The sequence below is a fragment of the Lipophrys pholis genome (genome assembly GCF_963383615.2).
Source record: "Lipophrys pholis genome assembly, chromosome: 17".
NCBI classification, from domain to species: domain Eukaryota; kingdom Metazoa; phylum Chordata; class Actinopteri; order Blenniiformes; family Blenniidae; genus Lipophrys; species Lipophrys pholis.
Window position 1 is genome coordinate 6,188,956 of NC_137643.1, and position 18,128 is coordinate 6,207,083.

General features: G+C 40.3%; 1 protein-coding gene across 1 annotated transcript; it reads left to right on the forward strand.

The window, feature by feature from the left end:
• The first annotated feature begins 8,359 nt into the window (after positions 1 to 8,359).
• Positions 8,360 to 17,769, forward strand: eif3eb (eukaryotic translation initiation factor 3, subunit E, b). Its single transcript, XM_080484908.1, has 13 exons — positions 8,360 to 8,480; positions 8,919 to 9,036; positions 9,998 to 10,115; positions 10,247 to 10,289; positions 11,024 to 11,128; positions 11,541 to 11,666; positions 12,720 to 12,844; positions 13,109 to 13,235; positions 13,322 to 13,423; positions 16,160 to 16,269; positions 16,502 to 16,604; positions 16,800 to 16,934; positions 17,420 to 17,769. Exons 1-13 carry the CDS (start codon positions 8,391 to 8,393, stop codon positions 17,456 to 17,458), a joined length of 1,341 nt encoding a protein of 446 aa, XP_080341034.1. The 5' UTR covers positions 8,360 to 8,390; the 3' UTR covers positions 17,459 to 17,769.
• The last annotated feature ends 359 nt before the right edge of the window (positions 17,770 to 18,128 follow it).

The window sequence follows — 18,128 nt, forward strand, 5'->3', positions numbered from 1 at the left end:
CTATCTTATTAGGTGTCATGTTGTATTTTTAGCCTTCCTATCTCCTTCTGGCCTCATGCAGATGGAGAAGAAAACATGACTTGTTGACAGAATAATTTTAGGTTGTTAGTTTTCCATTCGTTCTTTTTTGTTTTTTTACATGAACTCGGTTGTAAATGGTTTGACGTGAGTCAGAAAATCATTCCTATTTTGTGAAATTACTCCTCACAAAAAAAAAAAAAAAAAAACACAGGAAATTAATTTGCTGCTTGTACACAGGAGCCATTATTTACTATGACTCTGAAGCTCTCTGTGTGGGCTGATTTAGGTTTATTTTCATCCAGATTGTTTTCAATTTGCTGAAACACAATGTGCAGACCTCAGGGACGATGGGAGAGTTGTTGAAAACACGCACGAAAAGATTTATGTCACTCTGGGAGACCAAAGGCTTCAAATGTGACATTTTTTTAATGACTTTTGATGATGCTGAGGACGTTCACTCACTGCGCCATTCAGAATTTTTCATAGAGCCCTTGTGCTTTCATTCGGATCAGAACATCTGTTCTCTGCAACCTTGACACAACAACTTGGGCGAGAGATCTGTGTAGCCTTTGTGTTATCGAGAAAATCACTTTTAGAAAAATGAAAAAGTATTTTTTTTGTTCCTTCGGGGGTGACACAATGCCACTGTGTGCTGCTGTGCCCTTGATTCTCCTGACACGGAATACTTGGTAATACCGTGATTCAATGTCATTTTCACAGGAGAGAGTGTATCGGCTTTCATCTCCCTGTCAGTGATCAATTTAGCAGGTTTAATAACTCCACTGAACGCCACATTGTCATCTCATTGGTCTCAAAGCACGTCCGGCTTTCATTCATTCACAAACCAGCATTTAACAGAGCTTTCAGGCAAGGCTCGCCTTTCATCGGGAGGTACGTGGAGATTAAAGGGATTCAACGTGCAGACTAAAAGTGTCCAAATCACTGGACTTGTAGGTGGAGGACAAGCAAACCAGGGACCGACAAGTTAAATTCCACCATCTAAAACAAGTCAAATCAAAAGCAGTTTATCTGAATTATTAACCCCACAGAAAAATGCTGGAGTTGGTGGAACTTACACAGGGAGAAATCTCATTACTTGTCCTTGCTTCTACAAACCAATGATTTTCTTGTTGACTTTATTTGTGATTCTAGCCCTTGAAAATGTACCTTTTTTGGGCTCCTGTTTATAAATTATATTCCCTTATATTGTCATGATCTTTAGAACTTTTACTACATGCAGTTTATATTTCTGGCATAAAGTGGCAAAGCGCTACCATTTAAAATGTTGTATTTCATGGCTTGATCATTCAAGTTAGAGTTTGTACAAATAGTTTATATGTTACAGTTTATATATTCTTAATCATTACATATTTAATTACTTAGTGCATTATTTCATGTGACGTGAGGCAGCGCTTCCCGTCTGCTATACAATTGCAGCCAATCAAGTTTTTTAAAGATTGAGAGGAATTGTTCATGGTATGCGAGAGATTGATCATCAGGATCTTTCTGTGTGAGCTTTGTCACAGACTGGCACTGATCAGGTGTGTCTTGCCTCTTGCGAAATGGTAGGATAGACTCAGGTCTTTTATGAGTCTTAGTTGGATAAAGTGGGCTTAGAAGATGACTCAACAGATGGAGATAGAAGAAACTGTCTCTTTTTCACATCAGCATTGTTTTGTCGCTCGAACAGAACAGGCCTCAGAAACACTGCATAGATTCTCTTTTGTGTGCAGTGGAGGAAACAATACCAGTGTTGTTTAGTCTTGTTGATGAATTCTCAACAGGTTAAAACATAAACACAATGATTCCACATGCACTGAATTGCATCTAGGCTCAACACAGAGCAATATAGTGGGAGCTATTCTGGTTTTCATGCAGATAAAGAAATGAAAATTATTATTTAATGATCATTCAGACCAATTTAACCAACAATCATTTACAACAATTCCTAAACATACAACCACTGTCATTAAGAACTATATTTTGCATGAGCAGGGAAATGGAAGCAGGACCACCGCAGAGTCTAAATCTCGACATCGTTGATTCTGTCTTTGATTAAATGAAGATTCATTAGAGCCATCCTCCTCCAACAAATAATGTGTTTGTTTATCCAACATGTCTAGAACAACAGCTCCTCTTTAGACTGGGAAAGTGTGTTCAATGCTATTTCGAAGACAAAATGTTGATTTCATATACTTTGGATTCTCAAACTTCTCTAATTGTCGTGGTTAACCTCGCTGCCGCACACTGAGAAGATACTCGGTTTGAATCCTGACTTGAGGGTCCTCCTGTGTGGAGTTTGCTTCTTCTCCATGTGCATTTTCTCTGAATTCTCCCGTTTCCTATGGCAAAGTGTTCAAGGTTAATTAGAAGTTGCCTGTGCAGACGATGTGTATTTGCACCTCTATTTGTCAAAGCAGTCTGCATTGCAGCATTTTTCATATATGCAGAAAACCTTCTTACAGCTGTGCATAAATGTTAAGATTGCTGTTAAAAAATACCAGTGTGCACAACGAAAACCAGACAAGAATCTTTTTTTTTGGTTATTGTTAAACATCGATTAAGTCCATGTGACCTTCACATGTGTAAAAACAGACATATTGATCTTAAGGTCCAATAATGAGCCCTGGGGAGTAAATTAAAGTAAAATGCACTTTGGAGAATACACTTCTAATTCACATCTGACACTGTGGTGAACTCATTATTTTTGTGTGGAGAACGCCACACATAGCATGGATCAATAGGTATGGATGATGGGAAAAAAATATAAAAATCTTATTTTCAAGACTTCAATTGAAAGTGTAAATGTTTCTGCCTGACTGTTTAATGTAAATGTGTCTGAAAAGAAGCTCACCATTTAATCTTTATATCATGGTAGATAATACATCAATACCATGTTTACGGCTTGTTTTGCAACCCTGGACCAGTAAAAAAGAAAATCAATTGTTACTGATTTTAAGTCATTAAAGCTGTGATAGGCTTTCACAGCTCTGGTCTTAAATACGGTAGGGGTCTCATTATTCTGCCAAGCTGAGCTTTCTGTACTATTATACTACCACACCGGACCGATTTCCATTCTCATGTTTAGTGCACAATAGTTCGACCTTCAGGCTACAACAATGCTGCAATACTGTGGTCACAACTTGCAGAGGACGTTGAAATGATTGAGAACACACCAGTGAGAGGAATAAAAAGAAAGATGTATTTCTCAGCCTTTAATGTAAGTATGTGGAAGAAGAATTCATAAATTGGCGAGCTGCCACTTACAGTGACTGCAACTCATTCAGAGCCAGGGTCAGTCTGCATTTCATCCTCTCAGGCCTGTGCAAGCCTCGGCTTCAACAGAGCCGCACCTTCAAGCTGGTTTTCTACCCCAACCGAACAGACAGCACTCAGTGTGTGTGTGTGTGTGTGTGTGTGTGTGTGTGTGTGTGTGTGTGTGTGTGTGTGTGTGTGTGTGTGTGTGTGTGTGTGTGTGTGTGTGTGTGTGTGTGTGGTAAAGACGTCAGGTTGGTGCAGCGTTTGGGATCAAAGTGCTGAACACAAGTTTTCCTTGGGCAGAAACCCTCGACATTAGAAGATGACAAAATGTCTGAGCCGCAGTTTCCCCTCCTTCACCCCCACAATGTGAGCGTGTGTCGACGTCTCAAGAAGCTCACTTTATGTGATTCCCCATGGAGAACATGTGAGGACAGATTGTCTCAGTAAAAACATGTCAGTGTGGCCCTTTTCAGGAAGTCTAATCGCTTTGTTTTCCCCGGAATATGCTCTGAGAAAATAAAAAAACGCTACAGGCAATACGAGAAGCTTTTATTAGTTTCAAATCTGCACTTTACACACTAATGCAGATAAAATCCGGCAATCTTATGTCAGTCCTTTGGCGCTGTTCAAGATGTTGAATCGGTTTGGCTTATATCTTGTGTGATATTTGCCTTTGTTTTGGTTTGAAATAGCTGGATATCTTCATGTTGTTGCCATCAACTTTTACACACCTTGTTGTTCTTCGTTATGAAACTAAATCAATCCAACTAAACTCCCTCATTTCCATTTGCTGGGTCATTTCTAATATGGAAATCAAAATGTCTAAACTGCTGATTTTCTGTGTACACCTGAGGATAAACTGATGACAGAATCCAAGTTGTTTGATTTCATTTTTATTCATCCACATTGTTCTTTCACATCACAGACTCTGCTTGTTGTGCTCTTTCTGTCTGCTGAGCTCTTGGCGGTGATAACATATGGCCGAGAGCCTCAACCATTGAAGCTGTAATGCCCTTTGCTCCATGTTCATAAACATACAATATTCATGCAAACACTATGAGCGGGACAGAATTCCTCGAGGACCCACCGCAAATGTTTTCATGCAGTACATTAGCGTTACAATATTGATTTCACATATATGCATGATTATCACACGATCCATCACAGGATGCTTTTCGTGGCCTCTGCACTGCTGTCTGCTTGAGCTCCATCTGGGTCACAGTTTGTAAAAAAAGAAAAGAAAAAAGAAAGAAAGAAATCACAAGATTTAAACTTTGTGCAGTTTTCAGAGGATAATACACCTCCGAGATGTCTTTAGTCTTCTGCAAAGAAATAAAGAAAAAGAGACACCAGCAGCTTCTTTCAGTTTCGGGTGACGAGAAGCAACATAATCTTTGTGACCGGAGGTTAAAAGGATTTAAGGAAAATTAGTCTGAGCGGTGTGACTACCTGCAGTATCACATTTACCTTGGTTGTGCATGTGGGCGTTTGTAAAATGCTCCCATAACTGGAATCAGCAGGAAGTCAACTATGTGCCGTGTATTGACATAAGGAATATGACGTCTTAACTTTGCAGCTCTCAGCACACTTCAACTCTGAAAAGGCAGATTTAAAGTGCCAACAAAGATCAAGCAGTGTCAGTAAACGCAGAGATGCAGTGAACAGACACATTGCTGGTTGTGACAGCTTAAAGAGAGTCAAACTGCATGGAGAGTTTCATGTCTAATAATATTAGTATGACATTCATAACTTATGTGGAAGCGTGGATAGATGAGCTATTTATTTATAACAAGGAACAAGAGAAGCCAGAATCTATTACTGGCCTTCTTACCTGCCAGCGTGAAAATCTTTATTTATTGCCATTGTGCTGGTCTGCTGGTAGGCTGCTCAAATACAGAGAGCTTTCATTTTCATTTTTAAGGGGAAGTCATGAAAAAAAAATGCACAGAAGGTAACTTTTATATAAATATATATTTTTAAAAATATCACATTTACAAGTAAATGTATAGTACATACACGTATTTCATACAAATTAGACCAGGGGCCAGTGTGTGGGCTTGTACTTTCAAGACACCTGGCTTAAATGAATAGTTCTATTTATTATTTGTTTGGTTATTTATGGCTGGCATGGTGCTGCAGTGGTTCGCACTGCGCCTCACAGCAAGAATATTCCTCATGGAGTTTCTCAGAGTGCTCTGGTTTCCTCCCAGAGTTCAAAAACAAGCAATATATTTCCCGCAGTTGTGAAAGTCGATGTGTAGTATTTCTGGTTCACATCAATTGCTTTTGTCCACTCTGCTTTTAAATGTTCATATAAGAGAGAAACACATATCTTGCCCTCACTGTGCCGCTCCCACCAGATGGAGGAATCTAATAATAAATTATGTCCTGGCCATGAGAAGTCTGTAATAATTTCCCCTGCTTGAACGCTTCCCTGACCCGAGAGTTACTTATTGTTGGTGGTGGGCAGGTTGGCATTGATTTATCACGGTTGGACACAAAAACAACACACAAATAAACAAGAAGGCTGAGGTGCATTGCCATTGACTCTTTAATCAATATGACATTCAGGACATAAATATTTTTGTCATAACTGGGTTTACGACAAACCTGAGGCTGCATCTTATATGGAGAAACGAATTGATCCTGTAGAATGATTTTTTATTTTTATTTTTTTAATTTATGTACTTAGTTACTGGGTTTGTAATACACATTTTACAGCACATCAGATTATAGTCTGTCTGGTCAGTTTGAAGATTTACGGTAGTCTACCTGCTCTTTTATGTGGACGCTTCAACACAAAAGACTGGAGGAAAGGACGTTGGAGTAGATTTAACTATATTTTATGGGTAAAATTGCATAAAACAAGGCATTTGCAGTAATTTCACTTATCAAACTGATCTCCCCGTTTTATCTTCGCTGTCATTTAAGACTTCAATTTTCTGGGATGGGCAGTGGGAGGACGTGTCTCACCACTGTTGCCTGGTGACTGCAGCACATTCAGCACACCTAACAAGCCACAAGTCATCTCTGGGCTTGTTTTCTACTGACGCATGCACACACATCACCCAGCAGACTATTTCAGCGAGGAAACCGAGTGGAAACTGAATTGGAAGTTGATGTTCGGGGAGAGGCAGGAGTCCCCCAGACAGACTGTTGATCCTGCTGTTTTATTTCCACCGCTTTACTGTCAGAACATGGAAATTCATTCACTCTGACACTTGCGATCCTCAGTGGCTCGGAGAGCTGTGGTACAGTACACCACCTGGTTGAGAGCATAAATTTCACAAGACGGGGATTGAATTTGAATTACCATCTGAGGGAGGATGCACTACATGCTCTATTATAGTACTTTTTGTCTCTAATTAATCAGTTTAATTTGTGTCTCTCGCTCTTGTGTCTTTATTGAATGTCTGCCTTCTTCTGTCGAGCTCTTTACTTCCAGCTGGCTCTTGTTCTTATAAAAAGAAGTGGATGTGGAAAGCAGCCAGCCGCTGAGATTGAATCTGGGATATGTCCTGGCCTCGAGGACAGACACAGAGAGAAGAAGGGGAGAACAGAAAAAGGGAGGGGTGGGACCAACGTTTACTCCCGTCCAGGCTTTTGTGTGTGATAATGCGTACACTCTTCTATAGAGATTTTGTAAGAGAATTATTGCCTACCTAGTCAAAAAACCAATGGAAGAGTCTGTGCTGAATTGCAGTCTCACAGAACTGCAAAGTGATGAGAGGGCAGATTGTGAGACTTGTACTATGCAGCTATTTGTATTTCTTACCTTGATTTTACTCCTAAACCCGTCTGTGCAGACACAGTGACAAACAACAGTGAGCAGAATCTCAGTTCCTGAAACGTGACGAAAATGAATTTCAGCCTTTTAAAGTCGAACAAAGCTCTGAAATTATATTTTGAACTTCAATAGCTTTTTAAAGAGAGCCGCATGTTTCTTCGCATTTATATTTCTTTTGACCAGTGTGACACTTTTTTAAAATAGGTTCCTGAAGCAGTTTGCACTGAGTGTGTGATCGAGCCTCCACAGCTCATGCAGATCATTTGACTCAGGAAACGACCGATACTGCCGCCTCAAACACTATGGATCTCCCTCCATGGGTATTGACTCTCCAATCAGAGTGGCCTCAAGGCGGTAACATACCCGGCAGGACGTGGAGATTTTTTTTCCTGTTCATTAACTGCTGATGAACTCGATGTCCCACATCAGCGATCGCAGTCTTGCTGCGGGGACAGCTGCTACCTGTCCGACGGCTCTCTCTTCTGACCTCAGGGACGTCAGTACAATAGAATAGACTCTTTCAGCTCGACAACATGCACACCGGGTACAAAGACTCCTTGCCTCCTTATGTTGGACCTAAATTGTTTTACATGAGTTCTCAGTGCAATTTCAGCAGCCCTTTGCAGTTGTTGGATGCCTCAGTGACATCGTGGAAAGTGAATATATAACAAGGTTCCCCAAAAAAATCCTGTTCTCCATTTATTTGGACAATACACCTCTCAGGGACTTTCTGTGCAACGTGTTCTGGAACTTCTCTAATAGCTGCAGAGAAAATCATCTGAATCTGTGTTAATACAGACCAATACACTGCTGGAGTTCCTAAAACCATTTGTACATTTCTGGGACTGAAGCATTTACAAAGGCACAGTGAAATTGACAGAGCTATTTGGGGTTCATTCTTTGTGCATTCTGTAAAAAAGAAAAAAAAAGAAAGAAAGAAAGAAAATACAACATTTGGAATACGGAACTTGGACAAGGTTTGCAAGACCTCAACTCTATCTATCTATCTATCTATCTATCTATCTATCTATCTATCTATCTATCTATCTATCTATCTATCTATCTATCTATCTATCTATCTATCTATCTATCTATCTACATATGCAGCACATTTCACTGCTTGGGGTTTTTAGATCCATACATATGTGTAAACATGACGGTAAACCGCTTCATTGAACGAATGAACGAATGACTGAGTGGTGGAGGGAAATTGAGTACCGTCAAGGGGCCCGGCGTCACTGATTGGCGCATGCGCACAACCAACCAGTCCGTTTCACACTTCCGGTGTGAACAATAAAGTTTAGTTTTGAAGCCAGCCAACATGGCGGAGTACGATCTGACCACCAAGATCGCACATTTTCTGGACCGGCATTTGGTCTTTCCTCTGCTAGAGTTTCTGTCCGTGAAAGAGGTGCCTATCCTGCATATTACAAGTGTCGAGAAATGATGGAGGGGTTGATTTTGCCTTGTTATTATTCGTTAGAATGAGTTTGTGGCCACTAACCGGCTTGGCTGGCATCTCTAGTCATCTTCAGCCGGCTGTTCAGCTTCTTAATGCTATCTTCGTATCAGTTTGAGTCACTTTCACAATCGTTATGTAGATATATTAACGTTGTGTGTACATAATGCCGATACGTGCGCTAATTAATTATCCGTTATTTGCGCAGCGCAGGCGTTTGATCGCGCCCATCCAACGAGACGCAGGACTAACGTTCACTTTATTTGATTTTAAAATCAGCTCTACTGTTGTCTACTCTGTTTTAATAACCACCCGTCCATCTATTCTTCACTTTCAAACTCAAATGATCAGATGCTCTTTTTTTTGTTTGTTTGTTTTATTTTGTAACAGATCTACAATGAGAAGGAACTCCTGCAAGGAAAGCTGGACCTCCTCAGCGACACAAACATGGTGGATTTCGCCATGGATGTGTACAAAAACCTGTATTCGGACAAGGAAATCCCACACTGTAAGATCACTCTTGTCTTGTCCTGTTGTAATATCCTTGTAAAAAAAAAAAACTACCTTCCTCAAGCATTGAATCTATCCTGCATGGACAACCTTTTCATCATCTGTATTATACAATATGAGATTATGATATTCAAGTGAATGATAGAAGATTTAAGCCACATGCAAAATACCTTGACTTATCTTTTCCGTCACCCGAGAGTGTAATTACAATAACCTGAAAAGGACATTCTTTCTAAAGCTGTTTTATATGTCCAAACGTGTCCTAATCTAAAATGACTACACCTTTTATATTGTTTTACCATTATTTCAAGGGTGAATGTTGATTTTGCATCGTTTGTGTTGGTTTTAAGCTTTGTGTGGAATATGATCAATCCTTGCTCCTCTCAACTTAATTTGCTAAACAGTTACCTCTACTGCGGCACAAACAAACTGAACCAAATCGGATCTCGTTCCATAGTTTAGCTAATTATACTTATACAAGATTAGTTGAATTGTCTACGCATATCATTGTTGGTATGTACACAATTGTCTCGTGGCCATTTGCTGTAGTAAACCCTTAAAATGTTCAGATTGCCATAAAAAGTCTCATATTTTCTAACTTTGTAAAGTAAATGTGAGACTGCAGCTTTTCTTGCAGTTTCTGCCTTTTAACTCAGACTGATGGATTGTGTTGGTTTGTCTCTTTTGATAAAGCTTTCAATCAACACTTAACTCATGAAATAACATACAGGACATCTGACAGTTGCTTTTGTTACTCATCTGAGATAATTGCTTGTGTTATCTAATGAGCTCTATTTTATATATATATTTTCACCTGTTTAAATTATTTTGCACTGCCTTCGTTGTGATTACCGTGTGTCATTTCCATGAAGAAATGCTGTTTAAATAAGCGCCGTACAACACAAGCTGGACTGACTTGAACCTTTGTGTTTGAAGGAAATGTGCTTTCTTTATTTCAGCCTTGAGGGAGAAGAGGACGACTGTGGTGGCTCAGCTGAAGCAGCTCCAGTCAGAGACCGAGCCAATAGTGAAGATGTTTGAAGACCCGGAGACCACGCGGCAGATGCAGTCCACAAGGTCAGAGAAAAATGTCTCTTTGTCATTCGACACTGACAGTATTATTGCACTTAGAAAATCGTATATAGATCCTTTAAAGAGTCGCCTGGCTGCGTGACATCTATTGATTCAGTTTGTTTTTCCTTCTTCAGAGATGGACGGATGCTCTTTGATTACCTGTCGGAAAAGCACAATGTAGGTTTTAAAAATAGCAGCAGTGTAAACATGCTGCTATTTACTGTATTAAAGTTTGTTTTTTGTTTTTTGTTTTTTTTAAATCTCAAAGTGGGTGGCATTATTACTGCTATTGTTTCCATAACAACCAGCTGCCACTGTGAGTCAGCAGGACTGTGTTTTTTGAATCTGTGAATCCTCAAACATCCCACAACACCCACCAATGTGTTCATTACCTGCTCAGTAATCAGTGTTGGCACAACGTTTTGGAGAGTATTCAGTCTAATGGAAATGAATTGCGCTTCTCTCTGTTATATAAACACATAGCCGTGTTGGTCACATCAAGTGCAGTTTAAAAAAAAAAAGACTTTTCAGCTTGAAAAAAACAGACTTTGTTTTTCTTGAAACGACGAAGGAAGCTGGCAGAATTCGCTAATCGGCTGCATGCTGTCGGCTCCATCCAATTAGCTTCTTTGAGAATAAAAAGGCACAGGTGCTGGCGTTTTGAAAAATGACAGCATTGCCGTGGCTCCAGATTTTTTCGGGTTTTTATTCTAACTTTAATAATTTGCAATGTTTTTCATAACGACTCTTTGTCAGCTGAATCACCGCTCGTAATGGAAAAACCCTTCAGTGAAAGTTGAGCATTTTTTCCATATAATTGGTTGCTTGTCCAGTTTGACCCTTGTTCATTGTGTGTTCAGCTTTGACGAGTGTGTTCTCTTTTCTTTCTCTTTCTTTTTTTTGCTCTTTAGTTTCGTCAAGAATACCTGGACACTTTGTACCGATACGCCAAATTCCAGTATGAGTGTGGTAATTACTCCGGTGCTGCTGAATATCTCTACTTCTTCCGGGTCTTGGTAAGAAATTCCACAGAGAGGCAGAATCTGATATATGTACAGTTAATTCACAGAATGGAGATCTTATTTTCCACACATTAGTCCTTGAAATGGAACATCTCATTTCCAAGAACAATCAGACAAGACTTAAATAAACAAAAGTGCACTCCCACTCTTAATCACACCCCCAGACTATACAGACAGAACTAACGGAGTAATAAAAGTCATCAGACATGAGAGGGGCAAAAAGGAATAGAGGGGTAGATGGATTCTGATGACTCGGCGGTGGATGGTTTCAACTGTTAGGATAGGAGGGTGGAAAAGCTTTGTACAGAGAGCAAGAAGCATATTGTCGTGTGCAGTAGGCCTTTAATAAATGTGATCATCAAAATAGTTTATGATGCTGAACCTGAGTTCTTCGCCGTCTGCTCAGGTTCCGTCCACCGACAGGAACGCTCTGAGCTCTCTGTGGGGAAAACTGGCCTCTGAGATCCTGATGCAGAACTGGGAGGCAGCCATGGAGGACCTGACTCGTCTACGGGAGACCATCGACAACAACGTAAGGAACTTTCCTCTTGGCGTCCTCGCTCTCGGCAGCTTTGGTTCAGCGAGAAGTCACTCTCTCTCACAGCCGGTTTGTTTCAGCTTTGTTCTGCTCTGCTGTGTGTGTGAATGAAGGTGGGATGGTTGATCGATTTTTCTTGCCTCTGCTGCCGCAGGAGGTGGCAGCAGAGGGGCAACTGGAGGTGAAGCGAGTTCTGTGAGAAAGCAAAGTGGAGTTACTTGCATGTACTTACAGGTACATTTTGATTGGTCTCGGCTCGCTGTTTGAAATCACACAGCAGGCAACTTTCTAGCTTCCTTCTGAATGAAAACCTGTTTTACCTCAGTGGGTTTCACCGTGTGAAAGAGGTTCTTGGTGGGGAAGTATGAACAAAGTTCAGCCGAACTCTGCTGAAGTTTGACAGAGAAACTCCCCCAATCGACCGAACACAGAACATGGACTCAGTAATCATATACTTACAGAAGTCTCCGCACGTATTTTGAATGTAGTGAAGCAGATTGCAGAATGTACTAAAGGGTGTATACTCATAAAATTGCAGCTGCCCAAAATTACTACATTACATTTGTATGACAATTTGGAATTCTTTACTTTCACCACACGCTTGGTAAATCTATTGACAGCAGCTCTGGGTTCAGTACTACTACTACTACTATTTCTACTACTCCTAGAGTAAAATACACACACGGAGGTCACTCAAACTGGAGAAATTCTCACTACATTTGTCCGTTGACAAAATGTTTCCGGATTCTCTGATGAAAGTAGAAACGTGTCAAACTAAGAGAAAATTGCATCAGAGTGTTTGCAAACCAATAAACTGGTCCCCTGTATTCAGTCAGAATAGCCAAGTATTGACTACGACGTATTAAATATCTACTTAAATCAGCTATGCAGTATTTCACATGACAGTGAACAAACCCGAAGACTAATAATGATTACAAAACTGCGTCACATTTCCATATTTGTGACTCTGCTGCTTCTTAAATGTTCAGTTTCAGTGTCTTCCTGAACGCTGTTTATTGTCAATCTCTTGTTTTTGTGTCCTTCCAGTCGGTGAGCTCCCCCCTGCAGTCGCTCCAGCAGAGGACCTGGCTCATCCACTGGTCTCTCTTTGTGTTCTTTAATCACCCCAAAGGCAGGGACAACATCATCGAGCTCTTCCTCTACCAGCCGCAGTGAGTCACATATACTCTTATATACATCTCTCAGCTTACAGAAAGACATGTTTTCACCTTCTTATCTTTTTCAAGGACAAATGGCTATGAGGCTTTCTCTTAAACTTCTTAAACCTTTTAAGCAATATTGACTAGTTTTTACTGTGCTGAAGGCTGCCCTAAAGTTTTACTTCAATATTGTGTTTTTTTTTTAATGAATATGAATTTATTTCTATGTGCTGATTTTTACTTGTGTGCTGTTTTTTTTTTTTTTATTACTTCCAGGTATCTGAATGCCATCCAGACGATGTGCCCACACATCCTGCGGTACCTGACCACGGCGGTCATCACCAACAAAGATGTGCGGAAGCGCCGGCAAGTGCTCAAGGACTTAGTGAAAGTCATTCAACAGGTAAGACTTTAAAGAGTCCTTCGTATTCAAGACGCCCGAAGGACTTAATAAACACGTGAGTGATGGTTTGTCCCTCCGCCCCGCAGGAGTCGTACACCTACAAAGACCCAATCACCGAATTTGTGGAGTGTCTCTACGTGAACTTTGACTTTGACGGCGCCCAGAAGAAGCTGCGGGAGTGTGAGTCGGTAAGGAAGAGTGTGTTTGTCCTGCTGCAGGCGCCTCCGTCCCTCCATAAAGGTTTGGTCTGCCTCCCGGGACCGAGAAGGACTATGAGGCTCCCCTCAGCTATGGTGCGCTGATCTCCTGAGTCCCCGCCATTTAACTTTGCAGCTTTCCAGCCCCAGTAAATCCATGTCTGGCCTGATTTGCTGGCTCTCACTTGTATTGAGTTTGATTGTCAAAGCGGAACAGCTGTCAGATTTGGGGACTCGTAAGAAACTCTCCACTGCCTCTTGGTAGCCGTGCTTTGGGACCGCTTGACACTTTCTTTTTAGTTCTTCCCTCCACTGACTTTTAGCCTCTTTGTGTCATTGATGCAGCAGACACACAGCTTCAACCCCCCCCGTCAGTGTGTGAGCATCATGATAGAAGAATGAAAGTCTTTCTTTCAGCTCTGGAGGAGCCGTCTTGCTCTTTAAAAAAAAAAAAAAAAAAACTCCCCATGAGATTAACAGTGCTTTTTAATTACCCGAACAGTAATTTGTTTTTAAACTAAAGCGTCACTCCAGACATTGGTAATAAAAACTAAACTGGTGCGTTTCCAGTGTGAGTGTTGACTCACTCCTAGTTTGCTGTTTCACTTGATTGAAGTTTCTCATGAAATATTGGCAACACATCTTTTTTTTTTCTTCTTTTTTTTTTTTTACTCAAAACCCTGGTCACTAATATATTCATGCATTTAAGCTCTTTCCTGAGTTTTGAGGTGGCACAAACATCTTATTTCATGTTGCTGTGATCACAGCAACAACCAGACACACACACACACACACGTATAATCTCTGGAGTAAAGCTCTTCAGAGCTCGTGTTCGGCTGTCGAGATCGCTTCATGTAGGTTTCATGTCTTTGAGAGGATGACGAAGAAACGTATCTTGATGAGTACAGTCGGGGATATCCTTCGACTTTTTTAATTAAACAACTCTTGAACATTACATCTACAACACTATTCGTTTAATACTCTTGGATTATTGGCCTGGAGATGGATTTACTACAATGAACCAAATTTGACGCTGCAAAGTAAAGAGTTGTGTTCCGCCGAAGCAGCTTTGATTTGTTTGTGGCACTTTGTTCGGTCGCGATGCTGTTTGTGTGACGCGGCGGTAAGAGATGAGAGGCTGCAGACAGATCTCATTAAAATGCTGCTCTCTGAATTGTCACTGACTTCATTCATATCAAAGAAAAAAAAAAAAAGATGCTCAATATTAAAATCAACACCGTTTGTTTGGGTACTAACAATGTTCTCCACAGTTTGGGTGAAAACTTTACAGAGCTGAGTGATTCATGTTTGCAGAAGCTGCAACATTCTTGGGGATTAGATTTCTTGTTATTTACCGAAATACTTGATTTTCTCTGCGGCCTGCATCCTCTGCTCTGCTGCTCGGCGCATTACAAATGTGGAACCCATTAAAGGGGAACTAAACCGGCATCCCAACAGTATCAGTAACACATTCCTTTACTTTTTGTATTTTGATTCAGTACACCTCTGGTAATTTGGATCTGTGTCGACCGAAATGATATTTATTCTCGACATTGGAAATGTTTTTTTTAACTTAAAGTCATATATATACGGGTTGCAGCCAGTCGAATAGTCCCTTCGAATGCAGTGTTGTAGCATATGACATGAATATTTTATATATTCCACTTTCTTTATTTTCAAAAAGGATAGTACATGTTAATGAACAGGCCAACGCCACATAAAACTCGCCACTAAATACAGTCAGAGCAGGAGACTTTAAAAATTAATAAATGAAAAAGTAATGTAGAAATCATCAGATTGTTTTTATTACATTGAAAAATGTGTGATACACCACTATGCCGCTCATCCCACAAGTGCATGTTTGTTAAAATGGTCGCACCTCGTAAAGGGGAATAAACAGGCTTTCCCACATTATACGATTGATTGCCAAGGCAAGTTGTTACAGACGAGACATAATCTTACTGTTTACTGTCCATCGTGTGTAAATCTGACTACACAATTAAAGATATATTCAGGAGGAAAAAATGTAGCATGTGACCTGTTGCAGGCGAAGTTCTATTATTTAACTTTGATGACGGTAGAAACTATGACCCGGGAGAGGAATTAGTTGGATCGATGTCGTAGCACATCATTGTTAAAGTGCAGTGACAATAAAGAGTTTATTTTCTAACTTTATTACAAGGAAAAGTGAGTTGATTTGTGTTTTTCAATGAGAAAAGTGGGACATGTGCTTTTTATTCCCACTAATACGATGACTCTTGTGTGACTGTGTGTCTTCTGGCTGTTTTGACGCTTTGCCAAACTCACTGGACAGAGAAGGAAAAGCCCATAATCCCCAGCAGGATCTAAATACAGAGCAGCTCTGAAATAAACATCCTGCATTGTTGGTTTGTTCTCACTAAGACATTTTAATGTGAGGTTGGTTTCAGCCAATAGTTAAAAGTTCTGTGCCTGCACATGTTGTGTGGTTGTTATGTAAACTTCATGCTGGTTGGAAACACTCACTTTAGTGTTTTTGAAGTTACAAATGGGCCTTTTTGATAACTTGTGCCTTGACGATGACTCTGTTTACTGGAAAACAAGCCTCATGATCACCGAGACGAAAAACACCGTAATTACAGACTTTTCCTTCTTATCTGCAGTTTTCTGCAAAGTAAATTGTAATTACAGTTCAAAGTGAATGCTGACCGTATTGTGGTGTTTCTTTGTTTTGTTTTTCTTCTTCAGGTTCTCGTGAACGACTTCTTCTTGGTCGCTTGTCTTGAGGATTTTATTGAAAACGCTCGACTCTTCATCTTTGAGACGTTTTGTCGGATCCATCAGTGCATCAGCATCAGGTGGGTGGAGTCTGAAACAGCGTTTGACTTCAAAGACAATTAGGTAAAGTTTTCCATTGATTATTTCAATGTTTAATATTTTAACTTCTTGCAGTTCTTGCATTGTGTCCTAGTTTTTGAAGAGTATTAACAGTATTTAAAAAAAAGAAAAAAAAGCTTTGAAGCCTGAATTCTCCTGAAGGATATTTAGTTAAATGAAGCGTCCCTCCTCGCTGACTCTCTCTCCTCTCAGCATGCTGGCAGACAAGCTCAACATGACGCCTGAGGAGGCGGAGAGGTGGATCGTCAACCTCATCCGTAACGCCAGACTTGATGCCAAGATCGACTCCAAACTGGTGAGTTTCCACATTCAGTCGTCCAGAAGAGCTTCCAATCACTCGGTTAAGCATAAACAGTGTTGACTGGAGAAATAGCACCGTGTCAGTGTTTTTATTTGCTCCTGTCAGACTGGGAAAAGCTCAGCGTGTGTGTGTGTGGGATACTATAGGAGGAGAAAATCACTTTCTTTTTTTTCTGGCACTGGCTTTCAGGGGCATGTCGTGATGGGAAACAACGCCGTGTCACCGTACCAGCAGGTGATCGAGAAGACGAAGAGCTTGTCTTTCCGCAGTCAGATGTTGGCGATGAACATCGAGAAGAAGGTGGCACACAACAACAGGAACGAGGTAAAGTAAACCGTGTGAAAGGGGACTGAACGTAAAAAAAAACTAACCAAACTCCGCTCAGAATATGAAAACGTGACAAACATCCTTCAGTTTCTATTTGATGTTAATCGTCAAGCCAAATGTTAATTTTCTACACAATCGCTGCCCAGAAGCTTGTTGATATTCTCCGCTTTTATTTACTTGTATAAAAGGCTTCACTGAACTGGTCCCATTAGTCATTATGTACTTTACAAGTTATCAGACCAAATATCCGTGAGGCACTAAATCAGAGTGGTGGTGGTGATTTTATTTCACCTCGAATTTGATGTTTTTAACATTGAGTTGCTTGTCTAACAAGTATTCTGCTCCTATTCACTTAAAAAAAAAAAACCCTGTTGGATTTGGTACCGACATCACCTACCTGCTTAATTGTCAACCTTTCAGCTTTCAAGCATCCAGCGATAAACCTCTTATGTTCCTCTTGTGCTCTTCTGTTGTTTCCTCAGACGCCAAACTGGGCGGCTCAGGACTCCGGCTTCTACTGAGCCACTGGCGTGAATAAGCAGCAGGTCGCTCCTGGGACCTGGAGACTTTTTATTGTATTATTAAATTAATTTATTCATCCACATTCGTCGGAGCTCCCAGATTAACTTGTGCAATACAACAGAGTTCCGGAGGGGCAGCTAGTTTGTCTTCGTGTTTTCACTGGATCTATGTTTTACTTCAAATGGACTCTTGTTTTATTTATCCTGTTATATTTGCAATTTGAGGTCAAGTTCATTTTTTTTCAATAATAAATGCTTCTAAAATTGCTGATGTGACGCTAAGCTGTCAATTAAACATTTTTGCTGCTGTGAAAGAAGTTTGTTTTCATTTTAGCCACTAGATGGCACCAAAGGTTTACTTTTGGATTTTGCTGTTAAAAAAAACATTCATATTTCATCCATTTAAGCTATAATTATTTACATTATGTAAATAACATGTGAACTAGTATTTAGAAGTCAACCAACCTGAAAGGCTGCCTCACAAAACTCACATTTTCGGCCTTATTGTCTTTCTGTTATTCCTGTGAGGTGGAGGTGTGTGTTGATGTTTAACCACACCTTTAATGCTGACACCACCTCTTTTCAGGATCTTCTCAGTAAATATTTGACAGGTGTAAATGCTTCGTAAAACCAGTTTTTACTGCATTACTGTTGTAGTGCGGCTCTGTGA

What these genes read in the sequence shown, in the direction of transcription:
- eif3eb (XM_080484908.1), top strand. Translation starts at nt 8,391, where the DNA reads ATGGCGGAGTACGATCTGACCACCAAGATCGCACATTTTCTGGACCGG. An exon ending in AGTTTCTGTCCGTGAAAGAG is followed by an intron (nt 8,481 to 8,918) that starts GTGCCTATCCTG and finishes ATTTTGTAACAG; the next exon opens with ATCTACAATGAGAAGGAACT. An exon ending in CACACAACAACAGGAACGAG is followed by an intron (nt 16,935 to 17,419) that starts GTAAAGTAAACC and finishes TTGTTTCCTCAG; the next exon opens with ACGCCAAACTGGGCGGCTCA.